The 17,238-nt window shown below is 51.3% G+C and overlaps 1 protein-coding gene across 1 annotated transcript in view; it reads left to right on the forward strand.

The window, feature by feature from the left end:
• COL27A1 (collagen type XXVII alpha 1 chain) overlaps nucleotides 1-15,835 on the forward strand; it is a 129,833-nt gene extending 113,998 nt beyond the window's left edge. Inside the window, exons 49-61 of the mRNA XM_032418988.1 lie at nucleotides 686-793; nucleotides 3,950-4,003; nucleotides 4,519-4,581; nucleotides 4,957-5,010; nucleotides 5,153-5,188; nucleotides 5,340-5,357; nucleotides 5,606-5,641; nucleotides 5,927-5,953; nucleotides 8,565-8,630; nucleotides 9,041-9,209; nucleotides 10,131-10,240; nucleotides 12,326-12,544; nucleotides 13,858-15,835. Of these exons, the coding sequence (XP_032274879.1) occupies nucleotides 686-793; nucleotides 3,950-4,003; nucleotides 4,519-4,581; nucleotides 4,957-5,010; nucleotides 5,153-5,188; nucleotides 5,340-5,357; nucleotides 5,606-5,641; nucleotides 5,927-5,953; nucleotides 8,565-8,630; nucleotides 9,041-9,209; nucleotides 10,131-10,240; nucleotides 12,326-12,544; nucleotides 13,858-14,004 (1,107 nt within the window). The 3' untranslated portion in view covers nucleotides 14,005-15,835. The remainder of the gene's footprint in view (nucleotides 1-685; nucleotides 794-3,949; nucleotides 4,004-4,518; nucleotides 4,582-4,956; nucleotides 5,011-5,152; nucleotides 5,189-5,339; nucleotides 5,358-5,605; nucleotides 5,642-5,926; nucleotides 5,954-8,564; nucleotides 8,631-9,040; nucleotides 9,210-10,130; nucleotides 10,241-12,325; nucleotides 12,545-13,857) is intronic.
• Nucleotides 15,836-17,238: the final 1,403 nt, after the last annotated feature.

Genomic DNA, 17,238 nt, shown 5'->3' on the forward strand with positions numbered 1-17,238 from the left:
GGCCCTGCCAGGCCTTTGAAACAGGCAACTGGTTATTGAGCTGTCCTTGGGCGCCCTCTAGTGGGCCTTTGTGGAACAATAGATGTTGCTTGCAGCCAGGACCCTCTTCCAAAAGGCATGTTTTTAGAAAGTTTCCGAGAGGTGGGGGAGGCAGCCATGAGTCAATCTGAGTCTGGGGCTACACACAGAAGGGAAGATTGAGGTGGGTGCATCAGACATGGCTCCTCTGGCCCTCCCCAAGCGCAAGGTTTAGTTGGGGAGAGGCTGGAACCCTCTGCAGGAACAGCCAGTGAGGGGAGGGGCGGCCTTGGCCCAGGGAGGATTTAAATGTGGAGAGAAGGGGAGGGGGCATCCCAGACAGGAGGAAGGGCTGGAGCAGAAGTGGGGGTGGGTGGGAACTTCATGGTCTTCTGGGAGGAAACAGTGAAGAAGAGAGGCAGGGTGGGAGAGTGGAAGGGAAGTTGGAGCTTGAATTCCAGAGTAAGGAAAGAGGCTGTCCTCTTAAGGAGACTAAAATTCCGAGCCCCCACCAGGCCTGCATCTGAGCCCCAGCATCCTGAGATGTCAGCTGACCCTGTGGCATCACTATTCTGTCTCTCCCAGGCCCTCCTCCCCTCCCCTAGAACCGTTTTCCCCTTTGGTCATTTTGGTATGTGTGTGTGTGTTTTTGGTTTTGTTTTTTAAGGGTGAAAGTGGGTTACCTGGGCAGCTGGGTCCTCCTGGCAAACGAGGGACAGCGGGTGGAACTGGGCTTCCTGGGAGCCAGGGGGAGCCTGGATCCAAAGGCCAGCTGGTGAGTGAGCCCCGGGGAATACAGATGTTCTCACACTCACATGCATGCAAACACATGCGCACACGGGTCCGGAAGCCTCCTGCCTGCTCTGTGACAAGGACAGAGTGACACCCTCTCTGAGCACCAGATACTCCTTCGCCTCCCCTGAGTGGGGTGGGGGGGGGAGGGAGGAGGCTGAGACATGAGATCTGAGTGGTCCCTTCAGAATGAGGACAGGTGGTGGATCACGACCTGAACCCGAAACAGCCTCCTATCTAGTAAAGAAATTCAACCTATGGTTTAAAAAACATCTCACAAGGAAAACTCTGGGCTCAGATGACATCACTGAAGAATTCTAGTAAAAGTTAAGGGAAGAAATCATACCGATTCTGTATCAACTCTTCCAGAAAATTGAAGAGGGGGAAATACTTGCCAGCATATTCTATGAGGCTGGCATTACCCTGATAGCAAAGCTGGATAAAAGACATTGCAAGAAAGGTCTAGACCAATATACCTCAGAAATATAGATACAGAAATTCTCAACACAATTTTAGAAAAACCAATCTAAGAATATATTAAAAAGATAGTACATCAAGATCAAATGAGGTTTATCCCAGGAATGCAAGGATGGTATAACATTTGAAAATAAATGAATATAATGCACCATACTAACAAACTGAGAAAGAAAACCCATTTGATCCTCCCAGTGGATGCAAGAAAAGCACTTGGCAAAAATGCAACTCCATTTCTGATAAAAGCACTCAGCCAACTTGGTATGGAAAAGGAGCTTCCTCAACTGGGAAGAGGGCATTCATGAAAAACAGACAGCTAGCATCATACTTAATAGTGAAAAGCTGAATGTTTGGATTTTTTTTTTTTCCAAGAAGTAGAACGAGTCGGAGATACTTGTTCTCACTACTTCTATTCAATATTGTACTGACAATTCTAGCCAATGTCATCAGGAATGAAAAATACATAAAAGCATTCATATTGAAAAGGAAGAAGTGAATCTTTTCATTTGTAGATGAAATTATTGTCTAGAGAGAAAATCCAATGGAATCCATGGTAAATCGACTAGAACAGGTGAATACAGCAAGATGGTGGGACACCAGCTCAAGATGCACAAAGGAACTGTGTCTCTATATACTAGCCACGGTCAGAACTTGAAATCTAAAAAGCAATGCTATTTATAATAGCAGAAAAGTAGGAAATACTTAGAGATACATATGACACTAGGTGTACAAGACATGTGCATTGAAAAACTGCAAAGCATTTCTGAAATGGGGACGACTTAAATAAATGGAGATGCTGTGTTCCCTGGTCAAAGACTCAGTATTGTTCAGATGGCAGTTTCCTCCAGTTGGTGTGTGGATTCAACCCAATCCCAATCAAAATCCCATCAGGCCTTTCTCGTGGAAAATAACAAGCTGAGTCTAACATTTTTATTTGGAAATATGAAAGGCCTGGAATAACCAAAGCAAGTTGAAAAGAGAAGAGTAAAGTTGGGGGACTCACAGTAGTTGATTTCAAGGCTTATTATATAGCTACAGTAATCAAGAAGGTAGGGTACTGCCATAAATATATTAATAATAGTTCAAAGGAACAGCATAGAGAGTCCAGAAATACATTCACACGTCCTTGGATAACCGCTTTTTGACAAAGTTGCAAAAACAACTCAGTGGTTACAGAATAGTCTTTTCTGGCAAGTGGTGCGGTGACAATTGGATACCTTATACCATGTACAAAAATAAACTCAACATGGATCATACACCTAAAGGTAAAACCCAAAATGCTGAGACTTTTAGAAGGAAGCAGAGAAGAAAATCTTTGAGACCTTGGGTTATACAAACGTTTCTTAGATATGACACCAAAAGCATGATCCGTTAAAAAAATTGATAAATTGGGCTTTATCAAAATTTAAAGCTTTTGCTCCTCAAAGGACAGACGCTGTTAAGAGGATGACAAGACAAGCTACATACTAGGAGAAGGTGCAAATTATAGATCTAGTAAAGGATTTGTATCTGGAATATGTAAAGAACTCTCAAAACCCAATAATGAGAAAAGAAGCAGCCCAATAAAGAAATTAGGCAAAAAAAAAAAAAAGAGAAAGAAATTAGGCAAAAGACTTGAACAGACACTTCTGAAAAGATTGTTCAGATGACAACTAAGCACATAAAAGAAGCTCAATATCACTAGTCATGAGGCAAATGCTCATTAAAACCGTAATGAGATGCTACTGCACACCTGTTAGAATGGTAAACATTTCATTGTTTTTGGAGATTTTATTTATCTGAGAGAGAGAGAAAGAGCACAAGTAGGGAGAGGGGCAGAGGGAGAGGGAGACAAACAGACTCCCGGCTGAGCAGGGAGCCCGATGCAGGGCTCGATCCCAGGACCCCGAGATCATGACCTGAGCCGAAGGCAGATGAGTCACTGACTGAGCCACCCAGGAGCCCCAGGATGGTAAAGATTTTAAAAGAGTGAACAGACCAAGTGTTGGCAAGGATGTGGAGCAACTGGAACTCTCTTCCTCTGCTCACAGGAATGTAAGATGGTACAACCGCATTGGAAACGGGCTGGGCAGTTTTGTTAAAAGTTAAGCATGCCCCTGCCATAGAATCCAGGCCTCCAGAATTGTTCACACCCAGTCACTCCCCGCAATGGCATCTGTGTGGATATGAGCAAGTTCCTGCTCTCTGTGAGACTCAGTATTCTCATCTGTGAACGGGGTGTGTTGTGCCTCCCCGGGCGGAAGTAGGAACTCGCATGCGTGGTGGTCCATGCAAAGCCCCTGGTACGTAGAGTCCCACAGCTAATGGGCTTATTCTGAGGGACACAGTCCTTGATAGAGCCTTTGTGATGGGGGAAAGAGCCTGCAGGTCCTTTCCTTCTCTTCCTTGAAGACCTGGGACAGGAGGTCCTAAGTGTTCTAGAGCCTTCCTCATGGAATCCCTGAGCTGGCCTCCACTGTCTCATGTGACAGAGGGCAGAGGCCCCTGCCCTCTCTGAGCCCAGGCTGACTGGTGTCTAGTATGTGAGCTGTCCACCCTCATCTGATTGCCTAGAGATGGAGTCGCTAATATCCATGGGAGGAGGCAGGCCCAGGGATCCTGGGTGATTGGCTGGGCGTCCTTGTCCTGGCCCCACTCACCCCATCTCATTCTGCTCTCCCCGCAGGGTGACTCTGGCGAGATGGGCTTCCCCGGAATGGCTGGCCTCTTCGGACCCAAGGTACAAATTCCCACTCCTCACTGTTCCTGTTGGGGTTCCATCCATCCACCTCCTTGGTCGTTTATCCATGTATTCACTCAACAAAGATTTCTTGAGCACTTACAGTGGGGGCTGGAAAGCCGCCAGAATCAAGCAGGAACATCCTCGGTCCCCAGAACCCACAATCCAGCAGACCTGGGTTTTAAGCCCGGCTCCTCAGTTTACCTGCTCTGAGCATTAGGCAAATTACTTTGTATCTCCAAGCCTCAGTTTTGTCAGCTATAAAATGGGTAGGATAACTATAGAGGGTTGTAACAAGGAAGTAAGAGCAGAGCTTATACCATATAGCACAGAGCCAGCACGCTGGTACCTGCTTAATAATTGTGGACATTTGTTACTCTTCCCGGAACCTCTCAGGTAAGGCCTCTCTTGACAGGGAGGACAAAGTGTGGCCAGCCCCCAGGGGTCATGGAGCTGCTGGAGGCCCGACCCAGTGGCCACCCAGACACAGACAGCCCTTCCTCTGCCTCCCACAGGGCCCCCCTGGAGACATTGGCTTGAAAGGCATCCAGGGCCCTCGGGGGCCCCCTGGCTTGATGGTGAGTCCTCTCCTGGTCTGTCCTAGCGGGGACAGTCGCCCAGGCCCAAGGCTGGCCAGCCGTCAGCTGGGTGCATGCCTGCCCTGCTCCTCCTGCTCTTTCAGGCTTGAGCCCCCTCTGCCCAAGGCCTCCATCCCCGTTGGCATCCCCTTGCTTCTGCTGGTCCTGCTAGCTGGGCTGCCACCCTCCCCCTTTCTCCTCCCATAGGCCCCCAAAGGCACTCGGGACCCAGAATGTGCATGGCCTGGCCCCTGCTTGAGGAAGTCTCCTTTCCATCACCATGGGACACTCAGGCTGCCATCTCCTCTCCTGTCTCCGTGACTCTGTTTCCCAGGCCCTGGGATGAGGACACACAAACCTTTCTCTCTCCTTTAGGGAAAGGAAGGCATCATTGGGCCCCTCGGAATCCTGGGACCTTCAGGACGCCCGGTATGTGTAGGGGGCTGGCCAGAAAGACTATGGGGGCAAACTTGTCTCTGTGACCCAGGGCCAGCCTGAGCCTCAGTTTCCCCATCTGGGAACTAGAACTTCCTCTCTGAGTCCTCTGTTATGGGGCCATGATTTATTGCAGGGTCCAAAGGGTGACAAAGGCAGCCGAGGGGACTGGGTGAGTTGATGGGCTGCTGAGGCGGTGCTGCAGTGGTTGGGGGAGGGGGAGGGGAGGGGAGGGGAGGGCTGGGAGAGGGGTGGCGGAGGGATGGAGGGCAAGGCTCAGCCTGATTCCCTGACTGTCTCTCTCTGCTTCTGTCCTCCTCCAGGGATTGCAAGGTCCGAGGGTGAGTGGGCTGCGGTACGGGGGCTGGTGGGCTGGGGGAGTGGGGCAGGGTGGGCCCTCTGGGTTCCCCTGCCCGTGACCACCGAAGTCCTCAGGCGTGTTCTTTCCCTCTGGACCTCAGTCATCCATCGGTACCCCTCTGTGCTGGAGGCACCACTGTCTCAGGGTCTCGGATCAGCTCGAGGAGGCCTGGGGTGGGGAAGATGGAAGGCCTTTGACCAAGGCCTCACTGTTCTTCTCTTCCTCCAGGGTCCTCCTGGTCCCAGAGGGCGGCCTGGCCCACCGGTAGGTACTTGCGCTCAGGGCTCCTGGAACTCCAGGGCAGGAGGTGGAGCTTTGAATGAGACCCAGGGCTTTGCTGGCAGGTGCTTGTCTTGGCCCTGACCTCACAAGCTTCCCCAGACTTCTAGGAGAGCGTAGAGCAGCCCTGGCTGGACCAGGCCTCTAGAAGAGCAGAGACCAGTTTTACACATCCTCTCGTGCCTGGATGGCCCCTCCAGGCTCCTGACAGCCCCTGGGACTCCCGCACCCAGTCCCTCTCAAAGAGTGACTGAGTCTCTTCTTTTGCAGGGTCCGCCAGGGAGCCCTATCCACTTTGTAAGTTGGAGAATGTTCTCTTTTGCCTATTTGGGGTAAGGCCTGGGAGGGTGGGGGGGCGGTTGGCAGCTGACCTCTTTTCTGGGTCACAATAGCTAGAACCCTAAGCTAGGCCCAGGGATGCCCGTGAGCTTTTGTCCTTCCATCCCGGACCCTGGACTCTACAGCAGCAGAAAGAGGGTGGGGATTCCCGGTTTTAGGCAGGATGCACCCCTGACTGTGAACCCAGGAAGCCGATCCAGTGGCTGAGCTCCTGGTCCTGTCAGCACCCTCGGTACAGAATGGCTGATTGCCGAAGGTCTAAATAGGTTCTGGTGTCAATTCAAGCTTGGGGGGGGTGGGTGTTCCCCATACCGAGGAACACTTGTGGGACACCAGCTGGGTGTCCTACAGTTCGACTCAGTTCTGACACTGTGCACCAGGACAAAGCATTCACGATCCTACAGGACTCCTTCCCCATCCTGCCCACCCCAGATGCCAGCTTGTCACCTGTGCTTCTGACCGACTGAGGTTCCCATGCCCCTCACTGGCATCAGTGAATGTGCTAGAGTGCCTCTTAGATCAGAGAGATACATCACTTACTAGCTTACTGGTTTATTATAAAAAAATAATAATAATAACTCAGGAACAGCCCGATGGAAGACAGGCACAGGGCAAAGCATGAGGCAGGGGCTCACAGCTCCCAGGCCCTCTCCAGGTGGCCACTCTCCCCAAACCTCCACGCGATCACCAGCTGGGAAGCTCTCTGAATACCACCCTTTTGGGTTTTCATGGAGGCTTCATTACATAAGCATGATGGATGAAATCACTGGCCACTGGTAATTGATTCAACCTCCATCCCTGCTCCCTTCCTCCCGGAGGTGAGGGGTCGGGACTGAAGTTTCCAAGCCACCTATCACAAGGTTGCTTCCCTGGGCAATCCGGCACCTATCCTTTGGTTACCTAGGGACTTTCCAAGAGTCACCTCATTAACATGACAATACTTTTATGGGGTTTTAGGAGCTCGGTGCCAGGAAGAGGGTCAGAGACCAAATCGCTATTATAAATCACAGTATCCTAGAGGGTGTCCTCAGATTCTGAGTCCAAAGAGGGTCAGACTGGAGGAGGGAGGCTGTTTTCCTCCCTGGTGGGTACGTCCCTGAAAGTATGGCCCCTCCCAAGCCCCCCCCCCCCCCCACCCAGGGGTCCCTCCCTGTGTTACCACTGCACTGGTTGAGGGTTACAGTCGGGCCCTGACAGCGTTCCCCCCCCACCCCCCGCAGTGGCTGAGGGGAACTGAGCAGGAGCCCTTAGGCCACAAGCCACTCGGATTCTCTGCTCTCCTAATCTCTCAGCTTCTCACTATCCGGCCCCCAGGCATTGTCCACGAAAACGAACTGTCGGCCCTGGCCTCCCCTCCACACCTTCCCTAGCCCTTCTCATCACTAAGGAAGCCAGACAGCTAGGGCAAAGTGAAGAGACCCAGAAAAAACCCTTTTCCTCTCAAAAAAAGGAAAATTCGAGGATTTTGAATTTTTTGCATGGTAGCGGACATACTGAGTGTTTGTGATAGGTGGACACTGTTAGGCGTGCTCCTCCTGGATTAGCTCACTTACTCCTCTCAAGGTTCTGAGAGTGTTACTCTCATGCCCATTCTGAGGATACTGATGCGGAGAGACGGTAAGCAACCTGCCCAGATCCTGCAGTTAGCAAGTAGCAAGGCTGAGATTTGAACTTGAGAAATACCTCTGGTGTCTGGGCTCTGGACCTCTTGGGCTTTACTCAATGTCAGAGTGTCCCTGTCACTGTTTTCACAGCAAGACCGCCTCTGGCAAGCCCTGTGCTAGGGGTGGAGGCGCAAGTATGAGATAGTTACACAGAGAAAGGGGCTGCACCCAGCTTGGGGGCGAGAGCACCAGGAGAGAGTTCCCATGGTAGCTGACATCTGTAGGATGAGTATAGGGCAGGGTTTCTCAACTGCAGCACTTATGGACACTTGGGGACCAGGTGGTTCCTTGCTGCGAGTGATTGTAGGATGTTTAGCAGCATCCCTGGCCTCTGCCCACTAGATGTCAGGAGCACCCCGTCCTCCAGTTGTGACAGCCAAGTCTCTAGATATAACCAGATGTCCCCTACAGGGCAACATTGCCCCTGATTGAGAACCACCGGAGTAGTAGATAGGCAGATGGAGCATTGGAGGGAAAGAAGAATGTTCCAGGCTATGGGAACAGCATGTGCAAAGGCCCTGTGGCCAGACAGAGCATGCTGCTTAGCAACTTAGCAGTACAATAGTGTGTCTGGTGCATCGAGCATATGTGGGCAACAGAAGAGAGGCTGGGCCAGAGGCCACAGCACTCAGGCCAGGTCTTGTCACCACATGGAGGAGTTCGGACTTAATACTGTGGGTCATGAAGAACTGTGGAAGTGCCTGGAGAAAGGGAGTGGATAGGTCAGCTCTGACTCTCTTTGTAAGTGGGGGAAGGACAGAGAGTTACACAGAAGGCAGGTGACTTGGCCCAGGAAGGCGGTTGGGGAGCTCCTCCTCAGACCCTGGGGCTCTCTCTCTCTTGGTGAGTCTGGGTGATCCTGGGGTTGAGGGGTAGGATACACACCCTGTCTTCTCTTTGCACAGCAGCAAGATGACCTGGGAGCAGCTTTCCAGACATGGATGGACACAAATGGAGCACTGAAAGCAGAGGTACCCCGAGACCACTGCCCACATGGGATCCCTTCCCGGGGGAGACAGAAGGGACGGCTCGCATATAGTCAGTGCCCTCCACGTGGCCTGCCCCGAGAGTTCCATAGCTCATTGGTTTCCTGCGCTGGGGCCTGGGCAAAGTTGATACTAAGTCGGCTCTCAGGATTCACAGTCCAGGGAAAGGGCAGCCTGGAAGAGCCCATTGTCTTCCTTCCAGCCTGGGGGTGGTCAGTGGAAAGACCTCCACTGACCCCTTCTGGAGGGATTTGGGGCCACTGCGGAGTGTCCTGTACCCTCGCAGCCCCCACCCGGTTCCTGGCCCCCAGTTTCCTTATCTGTCCAGTGAAAGGAGCCCCATCATGCCCCTAGGAACTTGGGCCAGGCCAAGACCCCCTCTCTCTTCATGACAGGGTTACAACCATCCAGACCGGCTGGTGCTGGACCAGGGAGGGGAGATCTTTAAAACCTTACACTACCTCAGCAACCTCATCCAGAGCATTAAGACGCCCCTGGGCACCAAAGAGAACCCCGCCCGGGTCTGCCGGGACCTCATGGATTGTGAGCAGAAGATGGTGGATGGTATGAGGGCTTGTGGGGTCTGAAGAGAGGGCTTCTTGCCCCCGGGGTGGAGCAGGCGGTGCATGGGAGTTCCAGGAGGGGCTGAGGAGAGGGACCATTCAAGTCTTGGCTCACTGGGGCCAAGTTTCTGTCCTTGGGGAGGCAGGCACATGAGGCAGTCCCTTATCCGCTCAGCAGTCACTGAGCCACACCATATGGCCAACCTCGTGCCTCCTGGGGTGTAGGTGAGTGGTTTTACCTTTCAGAGCCTGCAGATCTACAACCTGGGGACAACCATTTCAGTGCAAGGAGACAAGAGCTTCGGCAGGACAAGCCCCCAAGGGCCAGGAGGGGACAGGGGGCTGGGGGAGGGGGCTGTCATGGATGCCCTGAGAGCCAGGATTTCACCCCTTTCTGTCCACACCTCTTCCCTCCACTGACAAGAAGGTGGACCAGTGGCTGGTTGTCCCACTCTTTCGGCTGTGGGGCCTTTGGATCCCTTGGAAGCCCAGTGGGGAAACCAGATGCCAGCACAGGTGTCCAGTGGGTGGGGTGGAGGCCTGATTTACCCTCCTCCCCCAGGCAAGCCCCTAGGAGGATCACTAGCCTTGGGGGAGAACCCATTTAACTAGATGAGCCCTAAATGCCTTGGGCTAGTGATTCAGCCTCTCTCAGGCCTCAGCTGCCCCCTCTGTAAAATGGCCCCTTCACAGTAGCAGTGTGGGCCAGAGCTCAGCCGCATGGCCCCCCCAGGGGCTCTGCCTGCTGTGAACTCTGCCCACAGCCTGTCCTTCCATCTCAGTGGCTCCTGGAATCCTTTCCCGACTTCAGGCCCAGCTGGGGCTCAGTGGGTCCCAAGGTTTGGGGTTCACCTGCAGAACCGGGCCCTGGGCTCCCTCCCCCTCACATACCTGTACCATCCCCCCTCCACACCGCCTGCAGGTACCTACTGGGTGGATCCAAACCTTGGCTGCTCGTCCGACACCATCGAAGTTTCCTGCAACTTCACCCATGGTGGACAAACGTGTCTCAAGCCCATCACGGCCTCCAAGGTACCTGTCTGCTCCCCATCCACCGCCGACTGGCCCCCTCTACACCCACCAGGCCCTGGGCCACCGCCCACCCAAATTTTGGTCTGAGCCTTGACTGTCCTGCTGCGAGGCTTCTTTGTGACCCTCGGTTTTCTCATCTACGAATCGGGGGATGAATTGTTCTAAATCCGTGGTTTCTACACCCTTTCGAGATGTATGATGTTAATGGTTTTTATTTCAAATAGAACTTTCGGCCAATATCTAAAACAGCATAGTTGGGGCGCCTGGGTGGCTCAGTCGTTAAGCGTCTGCTTTCAGCTCAGGTCATGATCTCAGGGTCCTGGGATCAAGCATCGGGCTCCCTGCTCGGCGGGAAGCCTGCTTCTCCCTCTCCCACTCCCCCTGCTTGTGTTCCCTTTCTCACTGTGTCTCTCTCTGTCAAATAAATAAATAAAATCTTTATAAAAAAACCAGCGTAGTTGGCCAAGCTGGCCGGGCTTGGAGAACCAGGGACCATCAGTACAAGCTAAGTCATGGTGCCCAAGGTATGTATGCAGGGTTTAGCTAATGTTTGATGTCTGCTTTCAAGTGCCTGTCTCTGGGCTGAGCGCTTGAGGTAGCTCAGGGCAGCTCAGCAGCAAGCCAGGGTGGGTGGCGGCAGTGGGGTGCCACCGCTCCCCCACCCAGGGTACCCCATGGTGGATTGCGGGTCTGCAGGGGCGGCAAGTCCTCCATATGGGAGGATTCAGGCTCCAGGGAGAGGAGCCACCTGCCTGTAGGGGAGGCAGGGACCCAGAGACCCATCCCATCCCATCAGCCCTCCTGGGGAGGCTCCAGGAGGTGCCTTAGGCTGACTGGGTCAGACCCAGGTTTTGAGAATCTCTGTGTGGGCCAGCTGGTCAGCAAGTCTTGCTGGGTCCCTACCATGTGCCAGACACTGTATCAGGCACTGGGATTCAGCAGGAAACATAGTAACCTCACCAGTGACCCTCCAGCCAGGCCTTTCCCCCTCTGACTCTGACTCTGAGCCACACCCAGCTGGCAGAGGGGGGAGGCCTGAGTGGGCACGTGCATGGGTGGCCATCCCCATCACGAACAATGGCCACCATTTTGTACCGGTCTCAGCCTATAAATTACCAACATGGTGGCTGGACCAGCCCTTGTGGGTCTTACCATGATTGCAAGATGTCCTTCACGATCAAGAAACTTTGAAAAAATAAAGGTTTGTTACTTACAGGACCTGGAAATTACACAGCACACCGGGGCCACCCAGCCAGCTTGCTGGGGGAGAGAATGAGTGTGCACGAGCCTGGGATTCTGCTTTTGTTGGGGTCCAGGGTGGGGGGCTTAGGGCTTCCCAGGCTCACTCTTAATTGGTGAATTTAAAACATGACAGCGGGGATTTAAAGCACAGGAAGAGGAAAAAAAAAAAAAACAGGTGGTCCAAATGGCCAGCTTTGGCAATCTTGAAGTCTAAAACAAAGGAGGCTCAGCGCGGAGGCCACTGACGGGCTTTTCATTTATTCGAGATCGCAAGCTTTTTGAAGTGGATGCCTAGGCAATCAAAGCGTCAATCAGGCGCTTGCATTACACAAAGAAAAACCAACCGTCTGGGCTTTCAGGGCACCCACTGAAGCCATAAATCCCATCCTTGTTTGAGGTCACTGCTGTTTCTGGCGTCTTGGAACTTTTCTGAGGGTTGGGGAGGTCACTTCTCATTTCTCCTGCACTCGAAGAGCCTCTTGATCTTGCACTAGTTCCTCTTTCTCTCTGGGCTTTGGGTTCCCAACTCAGCTCCAGAGAAAACCCCCACTCCCGCGTGCCCATGCAGTGGGGGGTGGATCAGGTGACTTAGGACCCTCGTAGATCCGTCTCTGCACTCAGGCTGGCCTTGGTGCTTTCCCTTCCTTGTTACTCCTTGGCTGTGGACCGGTTCACACAGACCTCAACTTCCCTGTGTCTCCAGTGGGCACACGTCTGGGAGCAAAGCTGGGAAATGCTTGCCAGGAAAGAGCTTCTCCCTGTGCCCTCCAGAGTGAGGGGAGGGTTTCTGAGAGCCTTGGGCAGCCGGCCTGACCCTACCTCACTGCTGCGTCTCTGCCACAGGTCGAGTTTGCTGTCAGCCGGGTCCAGATGAATTTTCTGCACTTGCTAAGCTCTGAGGTGACACAGCATATCACCATTCACTGCCTTAACATGACCGTGTGGCAGGAGGGCACTGGCCAGACCCCGGCCAAGCGGGCTGTGCGCTTCCGGGCCTGGAATGGGCAGATCTTTGAAGCAGGGGGTCAGTTCCGGCCAGAAGTATCAATGGATGGCTGCAAGGTAACCCTTGGGGCCCCTCACAGGCCTCTCATGCATGGACAAGTTGAAAAGATGTGTTTTTATTATAAAATAGTATATAAGAGTTCGTGTAATACATACTAGTATATTACATTAGTATATTAGTATCGTATGTGGTATTAGTATAATATTAGTAAATACATACCATTATTATCTTTGTGTAATAATTTTATTATAACAGTTTCATAAAACCCTTTTTATTCACTATTCTCTCTGGGAAACTTCTGAGAGAAAATCCAGCCATAAAAATTCCACAGGCTGATAGATACTCTACTTACTTGTGAGACTACTTGTTAAAGAATGTATTTCTATTCTCTCTGCCCCCATCCTGGCCAGGCTAATTTCTTCTGTTAACATTTTTGGTTATTTTTAAATACCTAAGATTGGGTGGGTTGTTGGTGGAGAGGGAGTCAGAAAGTTGTCCAAAAAACTAGCTTCGCAAGATTAAACAAAACTAGTAATACACAATGTTAGTGAGGATATGGGGAAACCAACACTCTTGCGCAAAGCTATTTGGGAAAAAATTGGTAGAGGCTTTCAGGACAGCAGCTGTATAAATATAGGGATACCTCAGAGATATTGTGGGTTTGGTTCCGGACCACTGCAATAACGTGAATATTGTAATAAAGTAAGCCTAATTAATTTTTTTGGTTTCCCAGTGCATGTAGGAGTTATATTTACATTATACTGTAGTCTATTAAGGGTGTAATAGCATCATGCCTAAAAAAAAAGTCCATATCTTAATTTAAAAATATGCCACATAATCACAGATCATAGGCCGCCAAAACAAATGTAAAAATGCTGAAAAAGTTTGAAATGTTGTGAGAATTATCAAGATGTGACGCAGAGACGCAAAGTGAGCAAATGCTGTTGGAACAATGACGCTGACAGATTTGCTCGATGCAGGGCTGCCACCGACTGTCAGTTTATCAGAAACACAACATCTGGGGAGGTCAGGAAATGTGGTGCAATAAAACGAGGTATGCCCGTATATCCAGCGTATACGCTCAGCCTCAGAAATGTATGTATCCTTCCATCCAGCTGCTTCTAGAATTTGTTCTAGGGAAACAAGAAGCGGAGAAGAGCGTGCACAGAAGTTTAGCTACGGTGACATTGGTTACAGCATTCCTTACCAGAATAGACATAGTAGCAGCAATCGAAGTGGACCAATACAGGTCTTTGCTTCAGTGAAATGCCATGTATCCCTTACAAACGGTGAGAAAGATGATGGGGACATGCACACGTTGATGATGAGGTTTGTGATGGTTTCATGTGTACCCCTTTCCTTCTCTCAGGTCCAGGATGGGCGCTGGCATCAGACGCTTTTCACCTTCCGGACCCAGGACCCCCAGCAGCTGCCCATCATCAGCGTGGACAACCTCCCTCCTGCCTCATCAGGGAAGCAGTACCGCCTCGAAGTTGGACCTGCGTGCTTCCTCTGACCTCTGACCTCCTGGCTCCTCTAGGCCTCGAGGGGGAGGGAAAAGGAGGGGACCTAGGGGCAGGTGGGCCCAGGAGAGGCAGCTCACCTGCCCAAGGATCCTTGGGTAGGCCCCAGCTGTTGTCTGCCTGGTAGAAGTGGCCGGGGGGGGGGGGGGGGGGGGCAGGGAACTGGGTATCCTTGGGACCAACTGATCCCAGCCCCAAAGACCAACCAAAGAGCCAGCCAGAGCGAGCTGGGCCTGCAAGCTGCCTGAGCCCCGCGGCCTGTCTCCCAGCCCCGCGGCCAACCCCTGTCCTCCCCAGCTTCCTGCCCAAAGAGCCCCATGTTCCAGCCAGCTTGAGGGGAGGGGGCATCTCTCCAGCTGGTCCCTGCCAGGGAGCTTTGATGTGCAATATTAGAGAGGAGACATGAAAAAGGAGAAAAGGAAAGAAGTATATATATTTTATTTAAACAAACACAAAGAAGGTGCATTACTATTTCTTCACCCGGGAAAGAGGTGGGAGAAGAACCAGCCAGAGGGTGGGAAGCGGTGGAGGCCGGGAGGGGGTGGCGCGACCCTCGGGGCTGGGGTGCCCGTGCTAGCTACCTCCCACTGTGAAATCGCTGGTGCTCGCAACTGTCTCGTAGTGTATGTGATTTTTTTAAGGGAAAAAAAAAAAAAGCCTATTTAAGATTCTGAAGGTGCTACCATTTTTGCCACAGACTTTGAAGAACCATTTTGATGTGGGGTATCATCCACATTTTGCTCTCTCCTCCAAATGACAAAGTTGGGGGAATCTAAAAATGTTCCTAGTATCACCCTTGTGCTCATCAGGTAATTGACTAAGTGGGGGGAGGGGAAGGAAAAAGGAAAAAAAAATGCAAAGCCAAAAAAAAAAAAAAAGGAAGGAAAAAAAAAAAACCTGCCAGAAACAGAAGCAGAAAGATTTACCTTTTAATTTATGGACTTTGAAATATTTGTCCTCTTAAGGCAGGAGGAGGCCTAAGCATGAAGGATTTTGGCCTTGGCCTCTCATGGCCCTGGAGGGAAATTAGGCTTATCTTGGAAGGTGGGATCTAGGCTGGAGAGTCATGGGAGAAGACTTGACCTTGAAGAAACCAGTTGTAAGAGCGGTGTTGGGTCAGTGCTGGCCTTGGAGGTGGAATATCAATTTGGAGCCATCTTATGAGGCCCCATTCCATTCCCTAAGATCCTCCCTTCCAGGAGCTTGTCCCTTCCAAGATGTGGCCATCACTCTTGCTTTTCCATCGTCATTAAATTTTCTAGAAACCTGGCGTCATTAGCTCCAAGTGTAAATGTGGGCTGAGGAGAAAGAATAATTATGGGGATCTCGGGGTTCAGTGTGATGGGGAGATTCAGTGTCATCTGAGTTGTCCTCTATCAGAGAACCAGTCAGCGCCCAGGTTGGATTTTGAGGTTATTTTAAGTATGGAATTATTTTTCTAGAAGGGGAAATTTTATGTGAACGTCTATCTGTGTCTTGTTTTTTTTTTTTTTTTACCTAAAGTTGTGTCTCTTTGGGAATTGGATTTGATTTTTATTATTTAATACCTCAGTCCGGCCCACCTTCCCCACCAGACACTTCCTGTATGCCTCGCCCTCCCGCCCCAGCAAAGACGCTCTCCGCGGAAGTGTGTTGTAGCAGCTCGGGCCTCATCTCAGCCCTCGCTCCCCCCGCCCCGCCCCCCGGCCAGTCTCCACCTGGCCTCTGTCTCGTTCTTGGAATTTTCTGCTGTCCTCGTTTATGTCTGTCCACATGTCAGTGTGTTAAAACCCCAGTGGGTTCTGTTTCTCCTTTTCCCTTCTGGATTTTAAATAAATATTTAAAACTGAGGCAATGGAATGATGCATCTGTGGCCGTGTGTTTTTATTTTTTTTGTTTGTTTGTTTTAAGATTTTATTTATTTATACATAAGAGAGAGAGAGAGAGAGGCAGACTCTCCGCTGAGCAGGGAGCCCGATGCGGGACTCAATCCCAGGACCCTGGGATCATGACCTGAGCCGAAGGCAGACGCTTAACCATCTGAGCCACCCAGGCACCTGGCCATGTGTTTTTAAAAAGCCCGGAGGGAGGTTTCTGGCTGGGCTGGGGAGAAAAGATGCTCAGAGGATGCTGCTTCCCCCGAAGGAGGTGGGTAGGGGGAGCTACGGCACCAGAGCAGGGGGAGGGGAGTGAGTGCTAAAGGTGAGGGGGTCCAGGTCCCATGGCGTATCTGTTTCTTAGGGTTGCTGGTAACAGTACCACAAACCTGGAGGCTTAAAACAGCAGAAATGCATTCTCTCCCAGTTCTGGAAGCTGGAAGTCTGAACTCCAAGTGGTGGCCACGCCATGATCCCTCTGGTGCTTCTAGGAGACAGTCCTTACCTCGGTCAGCTTCTGGTGGCCCCAGGCGTTACTCAGCTCCTAGCTGGAGCAACGCAGTCGCTCTGCCTCTGGAGTCACATGACCTTCTTTCTCCCGTGCGGCTCCGTGTTCCCATCTTTTTATAAGGACACCAGTCCTATCGGATGAGGGCCCACCCTAATAAGCCCATCTTGACTTGATTACACCTGCAAAGACCCTATTTCCATATAAGGCCACATGCACAGGTAATAAGCTTAGGACTTCGACATATGTTTTTGGGGGGACACAATACAACCCATGACACACAGGGAGGAGGTATATTGAGGTTAACATGAGCAATTCCCTTTTTTTTTTTAGCGTAGTAACATAGAAGACTTACCATTCATGACATTTAGTATATTCACCATGTACAACCTGTGCAACCATCTAGTTCCAGAGCATTCTCAACGCCCCAAAGGGAAACTCCATACCTGTGAAGCAGTCACTCCCCATTCCCCTCTGCCCAAGCCCCTGGAAAAGCACTAACCTGCTTTCCAACTTTGCCTGCTGTGGATATTTCACATCAAAAAGAATCCTATTTCAGATCAACAGATTCCTGTTTTGCAGATGGGAAAGTTCAGTCAATTCAACGTCTGTTCCCAGCACTGCCCCCCCCCTCTCCCCCCGCCACAAGAAAGCTCACAATATATGACCTTCTTCGGGTAGCATGATTTCAAGCTTCATCCTTGTGGTATGTACCCATACAGTACTTCATTCCGTTTTATGACTCGATAATGTTCTACTATATGGATGTACCACGTTTTGATTATCCATTCATCCACTGATGGGCATTTGGCTTGTTTCCATCTGGAGGAGCTTGTGGCCAGTGCTTCAAAGTGAGCATTTCT

Source organism: Phoca vitulina, unplaced genomic scaffold (genome assembly GCF_004348235.1).
Source record: "Phoca vitulina isolate PV1807 unplaced genomic scaffold, GSC_HSeal_1.0 scaffold21, whole genome shotgun sequence".
Lineage (NCBI taxonomy): Eukaryota > Metazoa > Chordata > Mammalia > Carnivora > Phocidae > Phoca > Phoca vitulina.